Raw genomic sequence first — 25505 nt, forward strand, 5'->3', positions numbered from 1 at the left:
TCACCTTCTCTTTTCAATGGCTCAGCCTTGGTTCCTTTTTTTAAAATTCAAGCATTGAGTTGTTATGCTCATATCATCTGTTGTATTTTTCTTTCCCTTTGAGATATTTTTTTATGATACAATATCATGGAAAGTCTCACAGCTCTGTATTATCACCAATATAAATAGTGATGAATGAAGATCTCTGTGTGTGTACGTGTGTAGAAGCCTGCATGTGTGTATCTGTGTGGTAAGATGTAGAGAGAGAGAGAGGATGTCACAGGAGCTTGTCCTACCTGTATGGGCATGGTAAGAGCTACTAGCCAATTGGCTAGGGACATAATTACCTCCATCTGTAGAAACATTCACAGAAGAAACAGTAAATAACATTGCCTTAGGAAAATATGCCTCTCCATACCCCTTGAGTCCATCACAATGTTTGGTAAAATATAGCCAACCAGAACATTCAATAGAAAGTGGGTTCCACTCCTGGACCAAAATAAGTAGCGTGCTGTGCCAGATGTCCACCCCCACAAAGCATGGAAAGTGTGTGTGCGCTTGCTTGTGTGTTTGTGTGTGATATAGGGCAGGGAACAGCGGGTTGTTTCACATCCATACTTTCTCTGAATAAGGGGGCCAAGCTGGGGCAAAAGAGGGATGAACTCCTATCCCTCAGTCCCACATCACTTCTGGAGCCACAGTCACACCAGGGGATCAGAATGAGTACAGATAAGGACCAGACCACAGGAGTAAAGAATGTATAGATACACTCTATATACACTCTATGTATAGATACACTCTCAGTTCTGGGATATTTACTGTCATTGGGGCCTCAGAGTCTACAGAATAATGCTGACACATATAAACAAAAGATGTATAATAAATCTGACCCCTAGCCTGCTCTGTATATCGTGGAAGTGGATGGCCATTAATCAGACACTGACTTGTCGTGAACACATGTTGTTTGAGAGAGAGAGCAGACACTCATTACACCAGGTCATATTTGCTTTGTGAGAGGGCCAATTGGCTAGTAGCTCTATCATGGAACTGATGATGACATAGAGGGGAAAGCATTGACATCTCATTCAATGTTGGTGAAAATGACGCATTTAAGAAAATAGATTGAATTGCATCCTTATGTGTTGTGCACAGCAGCAGATTTCAACAAACAAAAAGTATGAGTTCCTCACTTCAGCAATGACTGAAATGGCTGAATACTGCTGAAAACCCCATAGATGCTTAATTAAATGTACATATGCAGATATGGAAAAATAGGGATTTTAGAGATAATAAATACATTGTTTCAGCTACTGCCCCGAGGCCCTTATCAGCATTCCCAAAATGTAAACTAAGGGTGGCAGCCTTGCTGAAGAAATAATCCCTTTGGAAAGGGTGGGTAGCCGAAGACCATTGTGTCATTGTTAGAATGAGCGGTTCAGGATTGAGGGATTCTCTGCTGCAGATGCACTATGATATGAAATGCAAAGAGGAACTGGCTGGCCAGCCTCCTGATAAAAACCTTTCCAATTATAACAACACTGCTCTCCAACATCTTCATCTGATTCCAACAAGTGGCAAAAACAACATAGAAAAGCAGTGCTGGGGTGCAGAACTTTTTATTTTAGGTTTATTTGGATCGTGGATTGCTCCTATTCTCTCATGCTCATAACCTCAGAGTTTTTATTTAGCTCTGCTGCCTGTAACACTTGGGTAAAACAGAAAAGTTATGACTTGGCACTAACAGACAGTGGAGTCCAATTCATTAGACACCAAATGCAGGCCTTGACAGTCAGAGCAAGAGGGCACTGTTGCTTGGGAATCAGAACTGACATAGGCTAATTGGTACAGAAACCCAAACACTCCAAGTCTTGTGTCAGTGTGTGTGAATATAGTAGGCTTATGTAGCATTGTGAGGATTGGGTAATTTTCAATGTGTAGAAGTTAGCTGAGGCTGCAAGTTCTTGTGAGTGGGTGAGGAGAAGCAAGGTTTTTTCCCACAAAAGTATTTACATTTTCTAATAAAAAAAAGTTAAATGTTATCTCTTTTGACTGTTTCGAGTCCACTCACTGGGCGGTCCTGGTGGACAGCGCCGATAACCTGGAAGAGGCAGCGGATACCGTCTCTGAGTACATCAGTTTCTGTGAGGATCTCGTTATTCAAAATGAAAGTCAACATCTTCCCCAATAATAAACTGTGGGTAACTTTGGAATTATAAGAGCTCCTCAACCAGAAAAAAAAATGTTTAAATCAGGTGGCAGTAAAGAGGAAATGAAAAATATTTAGAGGCAAAGCAAAAAAAATTGAAAACTTTTCAAGGACAAGGACATTTGGAAAGCCTGGTAAGTGCTACATACCATCACAGGCTACAAACCAAAGAGACATTGTGTGACTGTCGAAAATGACCTTGCTTTTGCAAATCATTTGAACAGTTTCTATTGTACAGTCGTGGCCAAAAGTTTTGAGAATGACACAAATATTAATTTTCGCAAAGTTTGCTGCTTCAGTGTCTTTAGATATTTTTGTCAGGTGTTACTATGGAATACTGAAGTAGAATTACAAGCATTTCATAAGTGTCAACGGCTTTTATTGACAATTACATGAAGTTGATGCAAAGAGTCAATATTTGCAGTGTTGACCCTTCTTTTTCAAGACCTCTGCAATCCGCACTGGCATGCTGTCAATTAACTTCTGGGCCACATCCTGACTGATGGCAGCCCATTCTTGCATAATCAATGCTTGGAGTTTGTCATAATTTGTGGGTTTTTATTTGTCCACCCACCTCTTGAGAATTGACCACAAGTTCTCAATGGGATTAAGGTCTGGGGAGTTTCCTGGCTATGGACCCAAAATATCAATGTTTTGTTCCCCGAGCCACTTAGTTATCACTTTTGCCTTATGGCAAGGTGCTCCATCATGCTGGAAAAGGCATTGTTCGTCACCAAACTGTTCCTGGATGGTTGGGAGAAGTTGCTCTCGTAGGATGTGTTGGTACCATTCTTTATTCATGGCTGTGTTCTTAGGCAAAATTGTGAGTGAGCCCACTCCCTTGGATGAGAAGCAACCCCACACATGAATGGTCTCAGGATGCTTTACTGTTGGCATGACACAGGACTGATGGTAGCGCTCACCTTGTCTTCTCCGGACAAGCTTTTTCCCGGATGCCCCAAACAATCGGAAAGGGGATTCATCAGAGAAAATGACTTTAGCCCAGTCCTCAGCGGTCCAATCCCTGTACCTTTTGCAGAATATCAGTCTGTTCCTGATGTTTTTCCTGGAGAGAAGTGGCTTCTTTGCTGCACTTCTTGACACCAGGCCATCCTCCAAAAGTCTTCGTCTCACTGTGTGTGCAGATGCACTCACACCTGCCTGCTGCCATTCCTGAGCAAGCTCTGTTCTGGTGGTGCCCCGATCCCGCAGCTGAATCAACTTTAGGAGACGGTCCTGGCGCTTGCTGGACTTTCTTGGGCGCCTAGAAGCCTTCTTCACAACAAGTTCTTGATGATCCGATAAATGGTTGATTTAGGTGCAATCTTACTGGCAGCAATATCCTTGCCTGTGAAGCCCTTTTTGTGCAAAGCAATGATGACGGCACGTGTTTCCTTGCAGGTAACCATGATTGACAGAGGAAGAACAATGATTCCAAGCACCACCCTCCTTTTGAAGCTTCCAGTCTGTTATTGGATCTCAATCATTATGACAGAGTGATCTCCAGCCTTGTCCTCGTCAACACTCACACCTGTGTTAACGAAAGAATCACTGACATGATGTCAGCTGGTCCTTTTGTGGGTTTCAGTTTCAGTTTTTTGGGTTTCAGTTTATTTGCATGGCAAAGAGGGACATTGCAATTCATCTGATCACTCTTCATAACATTCTGGAGTATATGCAAATTGCCATCATACAAACTGAGGCAGCAGACTTTGTGAAAATTAATATTTGTGTCATTCTCAAAACTTTTAGCCACGACTGTAGGTTTGACGTGTGATTTTACACCGCAGCAGAAAGTGGCCTTGGACAGTATAGACAGCATACCAGCTGTTGATATACAGATCTCTGTGAATGACGTCAAGCAATACTTTCAACGTGTCAACCCACGATAATCATATGGTACCGACGGCGTCAGCAGCAAGGCACTTCAGGCATGCGCAGACCATCTTGCTTAACTGTTCCAGAAGATGTTCCAGCTGTCACTGAACATATGGCCAATTTACCACACCTAAGGGCTGTTCTTCTGCATGACGCAACGCAGAGTGCCTGGAAACAGCCCTTAGTGTCACGCCTGCACCCGCTCCCCCTCCTTGGCGCTCGAGGGCGCCAGGCTGCCGATCACTACGCACACCTGTCACCATCATTCCTCACATCAGCGCTCATTGGACTCACCTGGACTACTTCACGTTGTTGAATGCCCCCTCTATATCTGTCTGTTCCTCAGTTTTGTTCCCCGTGTCAGCATTATTGTCGAAATGTCGTTTTGTTCCCCCCCATCCAGACGCCATTCTTGTTTTGTTTGATGTCCGTTTTCCATTAAATGTTCACTCCCTGTACTTGCTTCTCATCTCCAGCGTCGGTCCTTACACTTAGCCTTGGTATATTTACCATATACCACAAACCCCCGAGGTGCCTTATTGCTATTATGAACTGGTTACCAACGTAATTAGAGCAGTACAAATAAATGTTTTGTTATCCCTGTGGTATACGGTCTGATATACAGCAGCTGTCAGCCAATCAGCATTCAGGGCTTGAACCACCCAGTTTATAAGAACATTTATAAATTGGGTGGTTCGAGTCCTGAATGTAGATTGTCTGAAAGCCATTGTAAATCAGACTGTATACCATGGGTATGAGAAAACATTTATTTTTACTGTTCTAATTACGTTGGTAACCAGTTTATAATAGCAATAAGGTACCAAAGGGTTTGTTATATATGGCCAATATACCACGGCTAAGGGCTGTGTCCTAGCACTCCTCGTTGCGTCGTGCTTAAGAACATATACCAAACCTCCTCTGGCCTTATTACTTAATTAGAAAAGGCAAATAGCCTAGTGAAAATGTTATTAATTGACTTCAATAGCTCGTTTAACACCATCCAACCCACCTGCTGGTGGGGTTTCCTTGTGAACCATACTCAACAAGTGAAGTTTAACTCCGCCTTCTCTACATTTAGAACAGTGAACACGGGAGCCCCTCAAGGTTGTGTACTTTCACCGATACTGTACAGACTGTACTCAAACAACACAGCCCACACATTTTTTTTAATATGCAGATGACATCGCTGTTGTGGGTTTCCTCCACCCAGACCAAGCCTCTGTTCAATGTTTTGACAGAGAAACTGCAAAATGTGTCTAGTGATGCGCAGATAACTTTCTTGAAATAAACGTTAAGAAAACAAAAGAGAAGGAAATTGATTTCAGATTAAACAAAACTCCACTACCCTCTACGAATATCAATGGGGATTCAGTCGATAGAGTGACCACATATAAGTACCTGGGAATTGAAATAGACAATAAACTGAAATTAAATGACTGTGCCTTTGCAAAGATGAAGAAATTGCAACAGAAAAAGTTTTTTTTTAACGCAAACTGAACCATTATAAAGTCGACTGCCATGTCTTACAAATATTCTATAAATCTATCCTGCAGGGTTATGAAACCGTCTTAGGCCTCACAACCCCCTATCTGAGATATCTACTGCAGCCCTCATCCTCCACATACAACACCCGTTCTGCCAGTCACATTCTGTTAAAGGTCCCCAAAGCACACACATCCCTGGGTCACTTCTCTTTTCAGTTCGCTGCAGCTAGCGACTGGAACGAGCTGCAAAAAATACTCAAACTGGACTGTTTTATCTCCATCTCTTCATTCAAGCAGTTATGGCTGCTTCGTGTGATGTATTGTATTGTCTGTAACCAATAATGTTTGTACCATGTTTTGTGCTGCTACCATGTTGTGCTGCTGCCATGTTGTCTTGCTACCATGTTGTTGTCATGTTGTGTTGCTACCATGCTGTGTTTTCATGTGTTGCTGCCATCCTATGTTGTTGTCTTAGTCTTCTCTTTATGTAGTGTTGTGGTGTCTCTGTTGTCGTTAAGTGTGTTTTGTCCTATATTTTTATAACATTTTATTTTATTTTATTCCAGCCCCCATCCCTGCAGGAGACCATTTTCCTTTTGGTAGGCCGTCATCGTAAATAAGAATTTGTTCTTAAAACTGACTTGCCTAGCTAAATAAAGGTTAAATAAAACAGAGTGTGCTGTCCTTTGGTCTGATATGCGTATTTTTAAACATGCGAGTGCAAGACCAAGTCAAGCTTCAGCGCTTGATTAGGACAGTTGGTATAGATCAAGAATCAGCTACCAACCTGTACACAAAACTCATCCTCCTAAAACTTGAAGCATTTTACAGGACAGTACTCATCATCTTTATTCAAAATTCAGTCACAACAGCAGCCAGACAAGGGGAAAGAGACTTATTCAAAGTAAATTAAAACGGATAGATATGGGGACTATTTTATTCCAACTGCCATTAGGCTGTATAATAGATAGTCTGTTGGTCCCTTGAGTATACAGTACACCTTCACTTTAAATGTTTAGCTAAAGCACTTTGAATGAATTATATTGTGTCGTTTCTGTGTTTTCATGTTTTATGTACCGTCTCTTTAAGCACATGACCAAATGAATTAACCCTGGTGGGATAATAAAGTTGATCTGAATCTGAATCTTAACATGGTATGTAACTAAAAACCATAATTTACAAAACAATTCTTAGGGCGATTTCATGTCTTTTATGTGAATTACTTTTCCGGTTCTGTTTTATGCATTCAGTTGTCGATTGGGACTGCAAGCTGGAACTGTAAAAGAGACAACTACTGAAATGTATCCTGTGCTGAAAATGACACAACATATTGTGAGATAAAGCCATGATGAACATGCTGGCATATTTTTCCAACAAATAATCACCTTACCATTTAAAAAACAATAAAATATTGTGTTGTCTACATAACATAATAATGATGTGTTACATATTTTGCCCAACTGTGTTGCCTATTTCATTTTCTTTGTCTAGCGGAACAAATGTTTTATTTGATATTTGGCCGGACAACAATAACTAACGGAACAATCCCTGCACTTCCGTTAATGACACCGGCAGCGGAGTTGTTACAGCTGATTGTCAGCTTTTTAACATTTCAGTATTAACATTTCTCATTATATATTTGAGAGGTTGTTTGGCGACGGAAATTCAGTTTTAATCTGTCGCTGCAGGTGCAGCAAGAGGCTTGATTCCGAGTGTCGTTGATTATGGTGTAGAGGGAGCGTTTCTCTGAGACAGCAGGTAAACAACGGGGCAGACATTAGCTAGAATGTTCGCCTAGCTTGCTTGCAAGCCAAGTGACATTTCATTCGATAAAAACAATAGCTATATAGCTAGATATCTCTGGTAGAAACATAGCTATCACCCTTAGGTGTGTTTTTATGAATTGCTCCAGTTGTCATCCCAGTCTAACATTGTAACACTGAAAGTTAGTGCATATTTCGATAGCTAACGTTGGCTAGCCAGTTGGTAGCTACGTTTCTTGCTACCTATCTAGGTTTCTAGCGGCTAGCGTTAACATCTTAACTACTCTGCTATGTTATGTAGTTTACTAAAGTTAGCTAGCTAAACTAAACCCATATCTAACTAACGTTAGATTGCTGGAGTGATTAAATAAGTAGCTTCCTAAATATTCACTTGTCTAGCTACATAGTTAGCTTTATGTTAACTAGCTATGTCATTGCTTTTTTAGCACTACAGTAGCTAACGTTAGCTACTACACAGGAAACATTGTGTAAAGTTAGCTTTTTAACGTTAGCTAAATATGTTTACTACACTGATATCACAACTAATCTTAGCTAACGTTATTTATCAGTGTTTTCTTGCTGTGTAACTAGCAATACTTTAGCTATCTGTGCAAGTCTCCCCTTCCTTGCTTGCCACACCCTAACTACGTCCTAACTGAGTTTCACTTATTGTTTATTTGTTAAAAGCATCATATTCCTTGCATTACATAACTATATGGGGAGTCTTAGCTTGTTGACTGCCTGCGTTGGTTCAGTGCAGCTCTGCCCTGCTTTCATTTAGCTGAGAAACTAGTAGCCTGGACACCCAAAGTTGAATTTTATTGGATTCAACTTCTGACATAAATGAGTACTAAGAACAGGCAAAAGTTTCCTCACACCAGAATGTTGGATACAATGATATTTTAACTTACCTGTTGTCTGTGTGGTTTCCACAGGAAAGTATAATTCAATCAACTTTTCAAGGCGCTGGTAGTACTTTCAGATTTCTATCACCTGAAGCATGTGCAGAACCATTTAAAGGTGTTCACAAGCTTGGCAAGTATCCTTGTGTGGCGAGCGTTTATTTTCTTCTTTTGCCCATGCTTCAGGTGATAGAAATCTGAAAGCACTGCCAGTGCTTTGAAATGTTTATTTAATTCTACTTTCCTGTCGATATATTGTCTCACATTCCTACCTGCAAAAGGACCAACCGGAAAGTAAGTACAATGCAATGAAAATCAGAAAGAAAGAAACTGGTAGCTGTGCTATGGGAAATTAACAACCAATCTATTGTGAACATGCTGTGGAATTACTTACATTGTCTGTCTGTAAACATAGCTAGGACAAGTGGCTTTTAAGTTAGGCCTAAATGTAGGCCCTGTGCAGACTGCACTTTGTGAGCTAGCTTCGTGCCGCAACGAGAGATTCTGTTGGGACATTGGGCCGATACAGATCGTTGGCTATGTATAGATCCAGTTGTATTAGCTTCCGTTAATGTGGTTTTGTTTTTTCTTTCCTTTTATAGAACCACAAGATTACTTCTTTGTTGTATGTGTGTACAACTGTGTGGTGGTGAGAATAGAACTCTGGATATAGAACATCTGCCTTGTTCTTGCCAGACAACCTGTAGTGAGTCAGAAATTTTGTCAATCAGCATTAAGTCACTAGCAGGTAAGGGAATCTATAGCCAACCGCTCAGATGGCTCCTCCAAGCCATTTTTACATGCCCAATGTCCCAACAACAGAATCCCTTGTCGGGGGACAAAGCTACAGTACGTGAGCCTGCCCTGTAGTGCTGGCAGGCAGTGACAGCTGAAGCAGGTGGGGGTCATACTAGGCACATTTCATGGACACACTGATATCTGATACCTAGGCCTCTGTCACTCCTCTAAACACAAGCGCTCACTCCACATAGGCACAGGCAGCCTAGGGCGGCAGGGCCTATTCATTTTTTGGGGGGTTGATATTCTGGTTCAGGTGCAGACATCCCAGGCCTGGTGGTTGTTGTTCCTTTTACATTCAGAACAAGGATGATTTTATGGATTGAAACAACTTCATAGTCTGGTATAAACTCTACCTTGAACTTGTTCAAGAACAGGCTTGACTGCAGTTCTTAGTGCAGCATGAATGCATGCCGATTCAGACACATTCCTTTGTTTGAAACTGAGTAGGCTAGTCAGTCAGTGATTCTTCAAATCAAGCTGAACTATTTTAATTATTCTGGGTAGCAGTCCTAGCCACTAGCCAAATATGACAGCCACTCATAGCTGAACTAAGAGAATAACCCTGTCGGGATGGCCAGTCTCAAAGCGGGCGAATGACTCATACAGAAATTACAAGCTGGTCAGACTGAGCCGCTGTATAGTTGTGCTTCTGTGCTGCATCCCCCCCGACAGTTTGTCTTCTGCTGCCAAGCATTTTGGGGGGATTTCAGCAACACAGCTCATCAATGGCCCTAGATAAGTGCATCCAGGTGTGCTGACTGAGTTTAAATCTGCATGATGCCAACCATCTGCTCATTGTGAGACTAAGCTGACTACTGAGAACACAGTAAACAAGCTGGTTAAAGTCAAGAGTCCAAAGGCCCATACAAGCTTCACTCAATTGATCTACGCTTGTGGGTGGAGTCGGATTTTTGGAGCAGTGGACACCTTTAGCCCTTTTAAATTATAGGATCCACATAATATTCTACAAATATAGTACTCAACATCCAATATGGACCAAACTTATTCCTGTCATTGAGTAAAACATGTGGTAGCCAATTAAATGGTCCAAAGCCACCCATGGTCCCCCTCACACGCCATGCCAATCCCACCCCAACAACCACGACAGTATCATTTCTCTATATCTGACAAGTAGTATGGAGCTGCAGCTTGAAGTATTGCTTTTTCATCCTTTGAAGCGTATTCCTGGTGAGCATTTATTTATTTATATTTTTTATACCCCCCTCCCGTTTAGAGAAATGAGCCATTGAAGTCCCTTGCATCATTTACCATAAATCAGTGTGAAAGTGGTTTCCTGTGTTTATTAAATGGATCACAATATTTTCTTTGCAACTTTGTGTAAAAAAACTATAGATTTTACTCATGATGACTGTGTGATAACACTCTCGGTAGCCGATGTGAACAAAACCTTTAAACTGGTCAACATTCACAAAGCCACTGGGCCAGACGGATTACCAGGACGTGTACTCAAAGCATGCGTAGGTCAACTGTCAGGTGTCTTCACTGACCTTTTCGACCTCTCCCTTACCGAGTCTGTAATACCTACATGTTTCAAGCAGACCACCATAGTCCCTGTTCCCAAGGAAGCGAAGCTAACCTGCCTAAATGACTACCGCCCGTGGCACTCACATCAGTAGCCATGAAGTGCTTTGAAAGGCTGGGCATGGCTCACATCAACAGCATCCTCCCGGACACCTTAGACCCACTCCAATTCACATACCGCCCCAACAGATCCACAGATGACACAATCCCAATCGCACTCCACACTGCCCTTTCTCACCTGGACAAAAGGAACACCTATGTGAGAATGCTGTTCATTGACTACAGCTCAGTGGTCAACACCATAGTGCTCATCACTAAGCTAAGGACCCTGGGACTAAACACCTCCCTCTGCAACTGAATCCTGGACTTCCTGACAGGCCGCTCCCAGGTGGTAAGAGTAGGCAACAACACATCTGCCACGCTGATCCTTAACACTGGGGCCCCTCAGGGGTGTGTACTTAGTCCCCGCCTGTATTCCCTGTTCACCCACGACTGCATGGCGAAACACGACTCCAACACCATTATTAAGTTTGCTGACGACACAACAGGGGTAGGCCTGATCACCGACAACGATGAGACGACCTATAGGGAGGAGGTCAGAGAACTGGCAGTGTGGTGCCAGGACAACAACCTCTCCCTCAATGTGAGCAAGACTACGTAGCTGATCGTGGACTACAGGAAAAGGCGGGCCGAACACACTCTGTTTTATTTAACACATTTACGTTAAATAATGCAATCGACTTCAATGGCTAATTTCTCCAAACGGGAAATAAAACATCACCAGCTTCACATGGATTACATTACGAAGGATGACATGGAGACATAACTGATACTGTATAGTGGTTGTTGGTGTGGGATTGGCGTGGGGTCCATTGGCGGCTTTTGATAATTTTGTTAGAATCCTCATTGTTGGGAAGAATTAGACCAGTGGTCCAAATCGGATGTTAGGTACTATATATATTGATGATTATGTTAGTCCTATAAATTATAATGGCCAATTTCGGTGCAATCATTTCGTTTAATTTCTTGGATCAAATTATATTTCAACAAAATAATGTTTCAGGAATGCAAATGTTATGTTTCTAACTACAGAAAAATTTTCAGACCAATCTTAGATGGTTTCTGCTCTTTCTTGTGCTTTTGGAGGTGGAACGACTCCAGTGTGACCTACAACATTATCCAATTTGATATGCTGCTTCAATGTATTCGCTCCCATATCAGCTAAAAATAGAATGTTGTCATTTTTTGTCACATAGAAGAAGAAATAAGTAAAGGGCTACAGCTGTTTTTACATTTCAAAGTAGCCTATAATCACGCATGAATCACCTCTAGAAGGAATGATACAGCGCATGGCAATTTTCATAATCGCAGGAGTACTGTACGTTGAATGTCGGAGAGTAGTACACGAAGCCGCCCTTTTTGTGACGAAAAATGACATTGCAACACTGCGATACGCTCCAAATCAACCGTATCCCTTAAAGAGTGCCTGCAGCCCTGTGTACCATCTCTCTCAATGTCAGTCTAATTGGAAATAGAACACCTAATCATTGTAAACTTAATTAATTCCTCTTAATTAGCCTGGCTGGGATTAGTCTACTCCTTATAATCAAAGGCGGGAACAGCTGGGAAGTTAAAACTACCTCTCCCCTTAATGTTTTTCAGCAGTTATGTCGTTTTGTGGTATGTCTGGGACAAACATGAATTAGGCTAGGACTAATCTGGGTCCATAAGGACTGACTTGGGAAATGGTTACTGTTGGGACTTTGTTTGAAAACGACACCTATCCTCTATGCCTTTACCCTAGCCTGCCTCCTGCCCAAGCCACTGGGACATTGCTTACACCTAGCTTATATCTAACTGCACACCTAAAGGGAATGCAAGGTGTAAGCGGTTAGCTAGAGTTGTTCTTTTGGACAACAGTGTTTCTGTTGGCTGAAGGTCAAGTGCTGGTTGGTTGGTCTCTTCCCTGTGGTGGTAGAATGTAGCCTAGGGAAGTGATTGAGAAATTCAGCCCATTAAAACACACAGAGGAGCTATCAGACATGGGCTTTATGTTTTAGTGTAATGCTTGAATTAACTCTGACTTAAATGACTAATCACTATTAAACTGTCTAAAACTCTATTTATGTAGGCTAAGTAACTGCACTGAAGAAAGTACAATGGAAGGTAGCTCGGCAAAGAAGTCTTGTTATAACTGAATACCACTGATTTTGTGTTTTCGCATGACAGTGTTAACATCAAGAAGCTGACTTGGGTTCTGGCTGCCGGTGTCCAAGAAGTGATTTTTGGATTAATTCCATTAGGTGTGCCACTGTGCCAGTCTATCAAACATGTTTCACATCACATGTAGTTCCTATCGACAGTGAATGTTGCAGTTGCATGAATAAGTCATCAGGTTATGTGATTGAGCAGCCACTGCTGTTCTCAGCAACTTTGTTGCTGCAGTGGCTTTTGGGAGTGCAGTGACTGAGTCCCAGGGGTGCTGAGTGTCCCAATTCCACTGGGACCTCAGGGGACAAGAAGCCACAACTAACACATCCAGCCACACGCTGGTGGACAAAGGGCTTTGTGGGTAGCAGTTAGCACCTGTACACGCTCTGGCAAGACTTCACTTCATGTAATGTGAACATCAAGCAAAGGGAAGTGTATTCAGGGCTTTGAGTGCTTATTTCGTTCTTTTATTTCTCCTTTCATGTTGTGTGTCTATCATGGTCTATAGTCTACTACTATTATGAATTGGTCATATTTTATTGTAATATCACTACATCCCTGTCTCTTATGCATCATGTCACACACTGAACCACTGCTGTTATTGTGTGTTTTCAGGAGAGCGCGTAGGGTAGCCATGCTGACGTTGGCCAGTAAGCTGAAGAGGGACGAGGGGGTGAAGACTGGCAGGGCCCCTGGGGGCCCCTCCGACTCCTCTCACAGGGTCTCTATCAGGGACCGGCTGCTCATCAAAGGTACAACACACATGACCTTCTCTAAATGTATCTATCCATCTCCTCCAGTTAGTCTTTTCAGACTACTAGCATCTGGGTGAACCTAATGCTCTTCTCATGAATTTCAAAGAATTTCAATCTGTCTCTCTCTTTCTATCTTTTCATACTGTCTTTAGTTCTTTACATTTTGATCCCTGTATTCCTGTTGCTCACTCTTCTTCTGTATAGTCTCACCATCCCATTCCCTTAATCGTCTGTCCTAGACCAATCTCCTCTAATTTTATTCCTCCACACTCCATGTTCTGTTTCAAGCTCTGTAGTTCTGCTTTCTTTAAAAATCCATTCAAATTCAAGGTCAGAAGCCCATCTTATGCAAAGGAGAATGGATGTCTTTCTGTAAACAATCACTTTGGATGTTCTATCCTCAGTCTCTTCTCCATGATTCCTCCGAGTATTGTTTTTTTTCTTTGAGTTACATTAATGGCTTTTATTATTTTTGTTAATTTCCTGTGTTGGTCAGGTCAAGACAAATTCCCCCTCAAGTGCAGAAAAAGTTGTTACATTCTGTCTGTCATTTGAGTTGTCTGTTATGTTTGGATGCTCTTAGCCTACACAGTGCAGAGCCGATACCGTGCCAGGTCACATTTTACCACTTCCTGAATAGCTAGCTAGAGTCAAAGATCTCTGGTTGTGCCTATCTGTCTAGTGATTGAGGGGGTGGGCTTTGAACGTTAGCAGAACAGGAACACTGTCCGGATGTAGCTTCGTCATCATCAGCTCCTCTAGACTCCCTGACAGATTCACATGTGTCCTCCCTCCTCTTGATCCACCTCCCTCTGTCCTTGTCCGTAGCTATTACTGTTTTGTGTCCTACCACTGGGGCATAATGTCCCAAGTTTATCCTCTTTTAATCATTCACCCTAACATCCACTGAAGGCAGTTTGCCACAAAGTACACAGTCCGATACTCCCTCTGAGATCTGAGGGAGGGAACATGCTTTTCTTGCTGTAACGGTGTGGAGCTGAAACTGCACCAGTCCAATGCATTGTATTGGTGGAAATAGCCCAGTACCCATTGATAATACATATGCCGTACAGACAGTCCATTCACAATTGTCATGATTTATTGTTTTAATTTTGCTTGCACAGCACTGTATCAAAGCTCCTAAGCTGTACCTAGAGCAAGATAAGTTACTTCTCACCTCAGCACCGGCAGAGATAGTAAGGAAAGGGGAACACAAAAGAGTAACCCCTTCTCTCCCCACAGGACTCCCTAGGGAGGTTACAGTTACTGTACAGTCATCTGAGTTGACCCTTGTATTTATTTTCTTTTTTGCACTGTCTCTATGCACATTCTCAGGGCCCTACACACACACTGACACTCCAACACACATACAAGCACTCACTCCATCATTTGCTCACACAATATACACATAAACTCAGCAAACAAAACCCGGCCCTTTTTCAGGACCCTGTCTTTCAAAGATAATTCGTAAAAATCCAAATAACTTCTCAGATCTTCATTGTAAAGTGTTTAAACACTGTTTCCCATGCTTGTTCAATGAGCCATAAACAATTAATGAACATGCACCTGTGGAGCGGTCGTTAAGACACTAACAGCGTACAGACGATAGGCAATTAAGGTCACAGTTATGAAAACTTAGGACACTGAAGAGGCCTTTCTACCGACTCATAAAAACACCAAAAGATAGATGCCCAGGGTCCTTGCTCATCTGCGTGAACGTGCCGTAGGCATGCTGCAAGGAGGCATGAGGACTGCAGATGTGGCCAGGGCAATAAATTGCAATGTCCGAACTGTGACACGCCTAATAGGCTGACCACACCGCTCGCGTTGCAAAATAAATGTAGAAATCTATGTTATTCAATTATTGCACCCACACTGCTCGAGCGTCTGCGTTGCCAAGGGCTAAAATAGAAATCATTTCTGACGCAGATCGCGCTGCAAGTCCTGCCCCATTTATACCCAACTTTTCATACAATCATATACACTGCTGCTACTCTGTTTATCATACAGTATATACTGATGCCTAGTCACCTCACCCCTGTACTGTACATCTCCCTCCATCTCCCTCCATCACTCCAGTGTCCCTGCCCATTGTAAATATGGTACTGGAACTGACCCTGCATATACTTACTTACTTGTGTTCTTATTTTTATTGCTTGTTGTTTTGTTTTTCCTAATGTTTAGTGCAATATTGATTACTGTTTTTTGGGATTTGGAGTTTGCATGAAAGGCGTTGCACTGTACTTGTGCACGTGACATGAAGACTTGAAACTGTAGACAACCTGACTGTGGTACAAATGATTTGCTGAACCGTCTGCAGGTTTATCAGTCATATTGTCTTTGTTGTGATTCATTTACAACCTGCTTTATAAGGTCAATAATTACTGTGTAGCTACCATTTCATAATATTTGTTTCAGTCACACATTCAGCCTATGAATGATAAGGTAACTTTTTTGCACGGGTGTTTTCTAGTAAGTTTGTAGCATTCCAACAACACAGGGCTGAGAGAGAAGGGAAGGGAGCGTGGGATATGATGTGTTGTTCCCTTAGGATTTGGTGCACACCACTGACTGCGCTCTCCTAGCTACCCACACAATCAGGATTCTTAGTTTTAGTTTGACGACTCTCTCTCTCTCTCTCTCTCTCTCTCATATTGCAGAAGTTGCAGAACTTGAAGCCAACCTTCCTAGTAAGTGTATGCAGTGCAACATAAAAAAAGTTGCGGATTCATGTGAATGTGTTTGATGTTCCCATGGCTCATTAGTAACTGAAGAGGCAGGTGCAGGCAGCGGTGGATGGCTCGGCTGTAGTGCTCCTGTCTGAACACCAGGGGGAGATTAAGAGCCACTGGAAAATGGATGATGATCATAGACCCGTTTCTTTATTTTGACTATTTTCTACATTGTAGAATAATAGTGAAGACATCAAAACTATGAAATAACCCATGGAATCATGTAGTAACCAAAAAAGTATTAAACAAATGAAAATATATTTGAGATTCTTCAAATAGCCATGATGACAACTTTGCACACTCTTGGCATTCTCTCAACCAGCTTCATGAGGTAGTCAGCTGAAATGCATTTCAATTAACGTTGCGTCTTATTAAAAGATAATTTGTGGAATTTCTTTCCTTAATGCGTTTGAGCCAATCAGTTTTGTTGTGACAAAGTAGATAGCCCTATTTGGTAAAAGACCTGTCTATATAATAGCAAGAACAGCTCAAATAAGCAAAGAGAAACGACAGTCCATCATTACTTTAAGACATGAAGGTCAGTAAATACAGAACATTTCAAGACCTTTGAAAGTTTCTTCAAGTGCATTCGCAAAAACCATCAAGCGTTATGATGAAACTGGCTCTCATGAGGACCGCCACAGGAATGGAAGACCCAGAGTTACCTCTGCTGCAGAGGATACGTTCATTAGAGTTACCAGCCTCAGAATTTGCAGCCCAAATAAATGATTCACAGAGTTCAAGTAACAGACACATCTCAACATCAACTGTTCAGAGGTGACTGCGTGAATCAGGCCTTCATGGTCGAATTGCTGCAAAGAAACGACTACTGAAGAGACTTGTTTGGGCCAAGAAACATAATGGACATTAGGTCGGTGGAAATGTGTCCTTTTGTCTGGAGTCGAAATTGGAGATTTTTGGTTCCAAGCGCCGTGTCTTGGTGAGACGCGGTGTGGGTGAACGGATGATCTCTGCATATGTTGTTCCCACTGTAAAGCATGGAGGACAAGGTGTGGGGGTGCTTTGCTGGTGACACTGTCAGTGATTTTATTTAGAATTCAAGGTACACTTATCCAGCATGGCTACCACAGCATTCTGCAGCGACACGCCATCCCATCTGGTTTGGGCTTAGTCCCACTATCGTTTGTTTTTCAACAGGACAATGACCCAACACACCTCCAAGCTGTGTAAGGGCTATGTGACCAATAAGAAGGGGGATGGATTGCTGCATCAGATGACCTGGCCTCCACAATCCCCCAACCTCAACCAAATTGAGATGGTTTGGAATGAGTCGGACCGCAGAGTGAAGGAAAAGTAGCTAACAAGTGCTCAGCATATGTGGGAACTCCTTCAAGACTGTTGGAAAAGCATTCCAGGTGAAGCTGGTTGAGAGAGTGCCAAGTGTGCACCGCTGTCGTCAAGGCAAAGGGTGGCTATTTGAAGAATCTCAAATATAAAATATGTTTTGATTTGTTCAATAGTTTTGGTTACTACGTTATTCCATATGTGTTATTTGATAGTTTTGATGTGTTCACTGTTATTCTACGATGTAGAAAATAGTAAAAATGAAGAAAAACCCTTGAATGAGTAGGTGTTCTAAAACTTTTGACCGGTACTGTATAAGCATAACATAGAGATTACAAAGATATAGTGTAGACCTAGATTTATAATGTACACACAGATTCAAATATATTAAGATAACTATGTACATTTCCCAGAAAATATCAATTTAACTGTAAATGTTAGCTATTAACAACTGAGAGATATGCCCTTATCCTCTCTCTCACCTCCTCCCAACCTTAGGTACGTGTAAAGCCAGCTTCCCTGATGAGAACAAGCTACATCACTTTCAGCTGGCTGTCTCTCCAGGTAAGACCCCACCAGCCCCCATCTCACTAATAGCCAACCTGTGTGTATGTAGACCTACATCTAGTAGGTTAGTTACTAGGATAGTAAGGTATGATGACAGTCTGGAAGCTATTTCTAATCCCTTCAGTCAACCTTTAGAAGTAGGCTCTTAATAAGTGGCAGCGCTTAAGTAATTCTCCAAACCGTTGACCTCCTCAGAGTAAAACTGGATCAGTGAGGTCAGGAGTTCAAGTCTAAGATGGACTACATCAGCGATTTCTCTAATTGCTGCAGACTGCAGTGCTGTTAAAGGGCATAAACTCCATGCCAGCTGAGTATCACACTGATAAAAATAAAATCTGTTCTTTCTGACTATTGTCACCATTATCCAAAGTTGTAGCTCACACCAATGACAAGCTGTACTAGTAGAAACGTATTATTGAGTATTCTATAGTCCCCTATTGAGAACTGCTCTCCAGGCAAAAGTTCTGCTCCTCAGGAAGGTAATTGAGAGTCCTGGATCACGTCTGTGACAGCGCGTCCTGTTCTAGTCTAAGTGGTTGTTCCCTGTATTTAAATGCAGGCTGTCTCCAGCAGGATGGCAGGCAGGCAGCCATCATTATTCCCCAGGCAGGTCCTGTCTTGGAGCGCTGCCTAGTGCATACCTGTCCTGTATACTGTAGTCTGAAGTCGTACTGTTACTGGAGCAGCCTGGAATTATTCATGCCATAGGAGACTTTGTTCTCCTAACTCTGTGTGTGTGTGTGCCTGCTTGTGTGAATTTCATCACGCGCACACACCCACCCTTCTCCAGGTATGTGCACCTCCATGTCTTCTCTTGCTAAATGAGCTCAGTTCCTTCCTTTAGCCTTCATAAAGTGCAGTATCAGCAGATTCTCTGATACTGCACTGTTGGTTGTCACCATTAAAGCAGTGTTATTCCGGGGTATTCAAAGACAGCCTGTTTGGAGGTCACAGAGGGCAGTGTGATTTAGCTGGGGAGTGAGTAGGATAGCTGTTGTTCTCCCTCTGTGGAGCCAGGAGACTTGGCTAGCTGCCCCATGCGTTTAGCCTGCCCTGTCCAGGCTCAGGAGGGTCGGCACAGCAACATGCATGCGTAATGCAGTGCAATTGTAATGTTTTGCCACACTTTCCTCACATCTGCTGAGAGCCTTTACCATTTTGTAATATCTCTGTGTCAGCAGGGCTCCTGTAATGCTCATCTCTGTTTGATAGCTTGATCTAGCATGGAGATGATGAAATGAGATGCTATCCACTAACTGAACTATTTTAGAGCCAAGCTCCTCAATACCTTGCATGGGTTGGAACATTGAGGTGCCTCCATAGTCCCTGTTCGAGGGGTGATTTAACAATTACCTTCATGCTGTACTTTGGTACGACAAGCTCCAAAATGTCCCTCTGCTGGCAGGCCCGCACTCCTCGGTCTATGAAGTTTTTGGTTGAAAAGATTCCGATTGGGAGGACCTAAATAATAATCTCTGCACTAAGCCCAGGGCTAAGATCATGCAGTGTGAAAAGCCCTCTAATACTAGCTCCTCATTCAGTCTGTGTCAGTGCCTCAGAGCACGATTGAGAGGACCGCCCAGCCTCAGCAGTTGACTCTTTTTAAATTCACAGCCTGTGGGAATGATAATGGTGATTAATTGCGGAATGACCCGTAGATAAATTATCCTTAGAGTTTCTACTACACAGGTGATGTTGGCAAAACCCACAGGTTCTCCCGGCTCGAATTAAAATACCAAGAGAAGAGGTAATGTTATGAATTTGGATGTGGTGTGTTTAGGAGCCACCTCTCTATCTTTCTGCAGTGCTGTCAGCCAGTCACTCTCGAAAGGAGGCATATTTTATTTGTTGAGCAGTCATTTTAGTGTGCGTGTGCGCGTCTGTTTGTGCACGGGTGCTCTCTGAGCCCTCTTAACGCTGAGTCAAGTGTATTCTCTCCTCTTGAGCCTGCTATTGTATTAACTTACTAAAGGCATGGCTCCCCTGCTCTGGAGTTGACCTCTAATGACCGGTAGAGAGGTGAGTGACTGTCTGGGAGTCTCAGGCTCAGAATGACAGTGCCTAAGGAAAGTATTCAGACCCTTTGACTTTTTCTATATTTTGTTAGGTTACAGCCTTATTCTACAATTTAATAATATCCCTCAATCTACACACAATACCCCGTAATGACAAAGCAAGAACAGGGTTTTAGACATTTTTGCTAATTTATAAAAAACGGAAATATCACATTTACATTAGTATTCAGACCCTTTACGCAGTACTTTGTTGAAGCACCATTGACAGTGATTACAGCCTCGAGTCTTCTTGTGTATGACACTACAAACTTGGCACACCTGTATTTGGGGAGTTTCTCCCATTCTTCTCTGCAGATCCTCTCAAGCTCTGTCAGGTTGAATGGGGAGCGATGCTGCACAGCTATTTTCAGGTCTCTTAAGAGATGTTCGATCAGGTTCAAGTCCGTGGCTCTGGCTGGGCCACTCAAGGATAATCAGAGACTTGTCCTGAAGCCACTCCTGTGTTGTCTTGGCTGTGTGCTTAGGGTCATTGTTCTGTTGGAAGGTGAAACTTTGCCACTGTCTGAGGTCCTGAGCGCTCTGGAGCAGGTTTTCATTAAGTATCTCTCTGTACTTTGCTCCGTTCATCTTTGCCTCCCAGTCCCTGCCGCAGAAAAACATCCCCACAGCATGATGCTGCCACCATCATGCTTGACCATAGGGATGGTGTCAGGTGTCTTCCAGACGTGACGCTTGGCATTCAGGCCAAAGAGTTCAATCTTGGTTTCATCAGACCAGAGAATCTTGTTTCTCATCGCCTGAGAGTCTATAGGTGCCTTTTGGCAAACTCCAAGCGGGCTGTCATGAGTGGCTTTTATCTGGCCACTCTACCATAAAGGCCTGATTGGTGGAGTGCTGCAGAGATGGTTGTCCTTCTGGAAGGTTCTCCTATCTCCACATAGGAACTCTGGAAATCTGTCAGTGACCATCTGGTTCTTGGTCACCTCCCTGACCAAGGCCCTTCTCCCCCGATTGCACATTTTCTAGGAAGAATCTTGGTGGTTCAAAAGGTCTTCCATTTAAGAATGATGGAGACCACTGTGCTCTTGGGGACCTTCAATGCTGTAGAAATGTTTTGGTACCTTTCCCCAGATCTGTACTTCGACACAATCTTGTTTGGGAGCTCTACGAACAATTCCTTCGACTTCATGGCTTGGTTGTTGCTCTGACATGCACTGTCAGCTGGGGGACCTTATATGGACAGGTGTATGTCCCTTTCCAAATCATTTCCAATCAGTTGAATTTACTACAGGTGGACTCCAGTCAAGTAGTAGAAACTTCTCAAGGATGATCAATGGAAACAGGATGCATCGGAGCTCAATTTGAGTCTCATAGCAAAGGGTCTGAATACTTTTTATTTTTATTATTAATACACCATCCCCACATTTGCATCCATTTTGAAAAATCTGTTTTCGCGTTTCATTATGGGGTATTGTGTGTAGATTGCTGAGTTTGTATTTAATCTATTTTAGAATAAGGCAGTAACGTAATAATGTGGAAAAGTAAATGGTCAGAATGCTTTCTGACGGCACTGTGTGTATGTGTGTATATATATATATTTCTTTTTTTGAAAGGCTAATTGATAATTAGAAAACCCTTTTGAAATTGTTAGCACAGCTGAAAACTTGTGCTGATTTTAAAGAAGCAATAAAACCAGTTTCGGACACCAGTCTCAACGACAACAGTGAAGAGGCGACTCCGGGATGCTGGCCTTCTAGGCAGAGTGCCTCTGTCTAGTGTCTTTGTTCTTTTGCCCATCTTAATCTCTTCTTTTTATTGGCCAGTCTGAGATATGGCTTTTTTTTTTGCAACTCTGCCTAGAAGGCCAGCATCCCGGAGTCGCCTCTTCACTGTTGTCGTTGAGACTGGTGTTTTGTGGGCACTATTTCATGAAGCTGCCAGTTGAGGACCTGTGAGGCATCTGTTTCTTAAATTAGACACTCTAATGTACTTGTCCTCTTGCTCAGTTGTACACCGGGGCTTCCCACTCTTTCTATTCTCGTTAGAGCCAGTTTGCGCTGTTCTGTGATGGGAGTAGTACACAGCGTTGTATGAGATCTTAAGTTTCTTGGCAATTTCTCACATGGAATAGCCTTCATTTCTCAGAACAAGAATTGACTGACCAGTTAACTTCTTATGGGCAGGTTATCTGAGGACAGCGCCCCGCATACAAAAGCATGAAAAACATTTTTCAACCAGGCAGGTGTGACACGAAAGTCAGAAATAGCGATATAATAAATGCCTTACCTTTGAAGATCTTCTTCTGTTGGCACTCCAAAAGGTCCCAGTTTCATGACAAATGGTCCTTTTGTTCGATAAAGTTCTTCTTTGTATCCATAACTCAGTTTAGCCGGGGCGCTTCATTCAATAATCCACCGGTTTCCTTCCTTCAAAATGCATACAAAATGAATCCCAAACGTTACCAATAAACTTATCCAAACAAGTCAAACAACGTTTATAATCAAACCTCAGGTACCCTAATACGTAAATAAATGATACTATTCTGTCTTAAATTTTATGTTCATTACCGGAGATAAATAACAAAGAACGCGCTTTCATCCACGTGCATGGAAACACTATAGCCAAAATGGGAGCCACTTAGAAAAACTACAACTTCTAGCTCATTTTTCCAAAAACCAACCTGAAACTCTTTCTAAAGACTGACATCTAGTGGAAGCCCTAGGAACTGCAATCTGGGAGGACTTTGCCTCATAATAAACATGAAAGCCATTGGAAACAGTGGTAGGCTGAATTTTTATTTTGGATGGTTTGTCCTCGGGTTTTCGCCTGCCATATCAGTTCTGTTATATTCACAGACACTATTTTAACAGTTTTAGAAACTTTAGAGTTTTCTATTCAAATCTACCAATTATATGCATATCCTAGCTTCTGGGCCTGAGTAACAGGCAGTTTACTTTGGGCACGCTTTTCATCCGGATGTGAAAATACTGCCCCCTACCCAAGAGATTCACTTCTTTGGGGTAGGGGGCAGTATTTTCACGTCCGGATGAAAAGCGTGCCCAGAGTAAACTGCCTGCTACTCAGGCCCAGAAGCTAAGATGTGCATATTTTTAGTTTGGGTGGAAAACACTCTGACGTTTCTAAAACTGTTTGAATGATGTCTGTGAGTATAACATAACTCATATGGCAGGCAAAAACCTTAGAAAAAATCCAACCAGGAAGTGGGAAATCTGAGGTTGGTCGATTTTCAACTCCGCTCCTACTGAAGATACAGTAGGATATTGGTCATGTTGCACTTCCTAAGGCTTCCACTAGATGTCAACAGTCTTTAGAGCCTTGTCTGATGCTTCTACTGTGAAGTGGGGCTGACAGAGGGGATTGAGTAAGGTCTACCATGAGCTGAACATGTGCTGACTGCGCGTTCATGTGAGAGCGAGCTCTGTTCCATCGCACTTCTGAAGACAAAGAAATTCTCCGGTTGGAACATTATTGAAGAATTATGTTAAAAACATCCTAAAGATTGATTCAATACTTTGTTTGTCATGTTTCTACTGACTGTAATATAACTTTTTAAACTTTTCGTCCGTACTTTCCGCTGGACTTGCCCCGCGCGTCGTGAGTTTGGAAAGTGTACTGAACGCTAGAACAACAAGGAGGAATTTGGACATAAATGATGGACATTATCGAACAAAACAAACATTTATTGTGGAATTGGGATTCCTGGGGGAGTGCATTCTGATGAAGATCATCAAAGGTAAGTGAATGTTTATAATGTTATTTCTGCCTTCTGTTGACTGCACAATATGGCGGATATTTTTGTCTTGATAGGGCTCTGAGCGCCGACCTCAGATTATTGCATGGTTTACTTTTTCCGTAAAGCTTTTTCGAAATCTGACACAGCGGTTGCATTTAAGGAGAAGTGCATCTAAAATTCCATGCATAACACTTGTATTTTCATCAACATTTATAATGAGTATTTCTGTAAATTGATGTGGCTCTCTGCAAAATCACCGGATGTTTTGAAACCTACTGAACCTAACGCGCCAATGTAAACTCAGATTCTTTTTATATAAATATGAATTTTACCAAACAAAACATACATGTATTGTGTAACATGAAGTCCAATGAGTGTCATCTGATGAAGATCATCAAAGGTTAGTGATTAATTGTATCTATATTTCTGCTTTTTGTGAATCCTCTCTGGCTGGAAAAATGGCTGTGTTATTCTGTGAATAGGCACTCACCTAACATAATCATTTGGTTTGCTTTCGTCGTAAAGCCTTTTTGAAATCGGACACTGTGGCTGGATTTACAACAAGTGTATCTTTAAAATGGTGTAAAATACATGTATGTTTGAGGAACTTTAATTATGGGATTTCTGTGGTTTTGAATTTGGCAGCCTGCAGTTTCACTGGCTGTTGAAGAGGTGGGACGCTTTTTTTGGCCATTTTGAGCCTGTAATCAAACCCACAGATGCTGATGCTACAGATACTCAACTAGTCTAAAGAAGGCCAGTTTTATTGCTTCTTTAATCAGGACAACAGTTTTCAGCTGTGCTAACATGATTGCAAAAGGTTTTTCTAATGATCAATTAGCCTTTTAAAATGATTAACTTGGATTAGCTAACACAACGTGCCATTGGAACATTGCTGATAATGGGGCTCTGTACGCCTATGTAGATATTCCATTAATAATCAGCCCTTTCCAGCTACAATAGTCATTTACAACATTAACAATGTCTACACTGTATTTCTGATCAATTTGGTGTTATTTTAATGGACCAAAGATTTGCTTTTCTTTCAAAAAACAATGACATTTCTAAGTTATCCCAAACTTTTGAACGGTAGTGTACTTACCACACCGTCATCATCTAATTGGACTTTCCTCTATACGTCCCTGCTTGTGGTTTAAATTACTTTATCATAACATTTTGTCTGTCATATCTAGGGTAGTCATACTTAGTGGTGTGTTGCTTAGGGCACTATCCTAAGTTGATAAGTCTACAGTTGGAAGGCACCAGCTTCGGATAGTCTACGGAGATGACCTATGGACAGTGGTGTAAACTACTTAAGTAAAGATACTTGAAAGTACTACTTAAGTAGTTTTTTGTGGTATCTGTACTTTACTATTTATATTTTTGCCAACTTTTACTTCACTACATTCCTAAAGAAAATTATATACCTTTTACTCCATACATTTTCCCTGATACCCAAAAGTACTTGTTACATTTTGACAGGAAAATGGTCCAATTCACGCACATATCTAGAGAACATCCCTGGTCATTTGCCTTTGATCTTGTGGACTCACTAAGCACATGCTTCGTTCATAAATTAATTATATAAGGAATTTGAAATTATTCATACTT

General features: G+C 42.0%; 1 protein-coding gene across 2 annotated transcripts in view; it reads left to right on the forward strand.

The window, feature by feature from the left end:
* Positions 1 to 7085: 7085 nt before the first annotated feature.
* Positions 7086 to 25505, forward strand: part of LOC139546740 (NEDD8-conjugating enzyme UBE2F) — a 100998-nt gene continuing 82578 nt past the window's right edge. The window contains exons 1-4 of one of the 2 annotated variants that reach the window (XM_071355472.1): positions 7086 to 7305; positions 13382 to 13518; positions 16182 to 16211; positions 18057 to 18122. In XM_071355472.1, coding sequence (XP_071211573.1) covers positions 13401 to 13518; positions 16182 to 16211; positions 18057 to 18122 — 214 coding nt within the window. In that variant the 5' untranslated portion in view covers positions 7086 to 7305; positions 13382 to 13400. The remainder of the gene's footprint in view (positions 7306 to 13381; positions 13519 to 16181; positions 16212 to 18056; positions 18123 to 25505) is intronic. The other variant, XM_071355473.1, reaches the window with a different exon arrangement.

Source organism: Salvelinus alpinus, chromosome 20, assembly GCF_045679555.1.
Source record: "Salvelinus alpinus chromosome 20, SLU_Salpinus.1, whole genome shotgun sequence".
NCBI classification, from domain to species: Eukaryota; Metazoa; Chordata; class Actinopteri; order Salmoniformes; family Salmonidae; genus Salvelinus; species Salvelinus alpinus.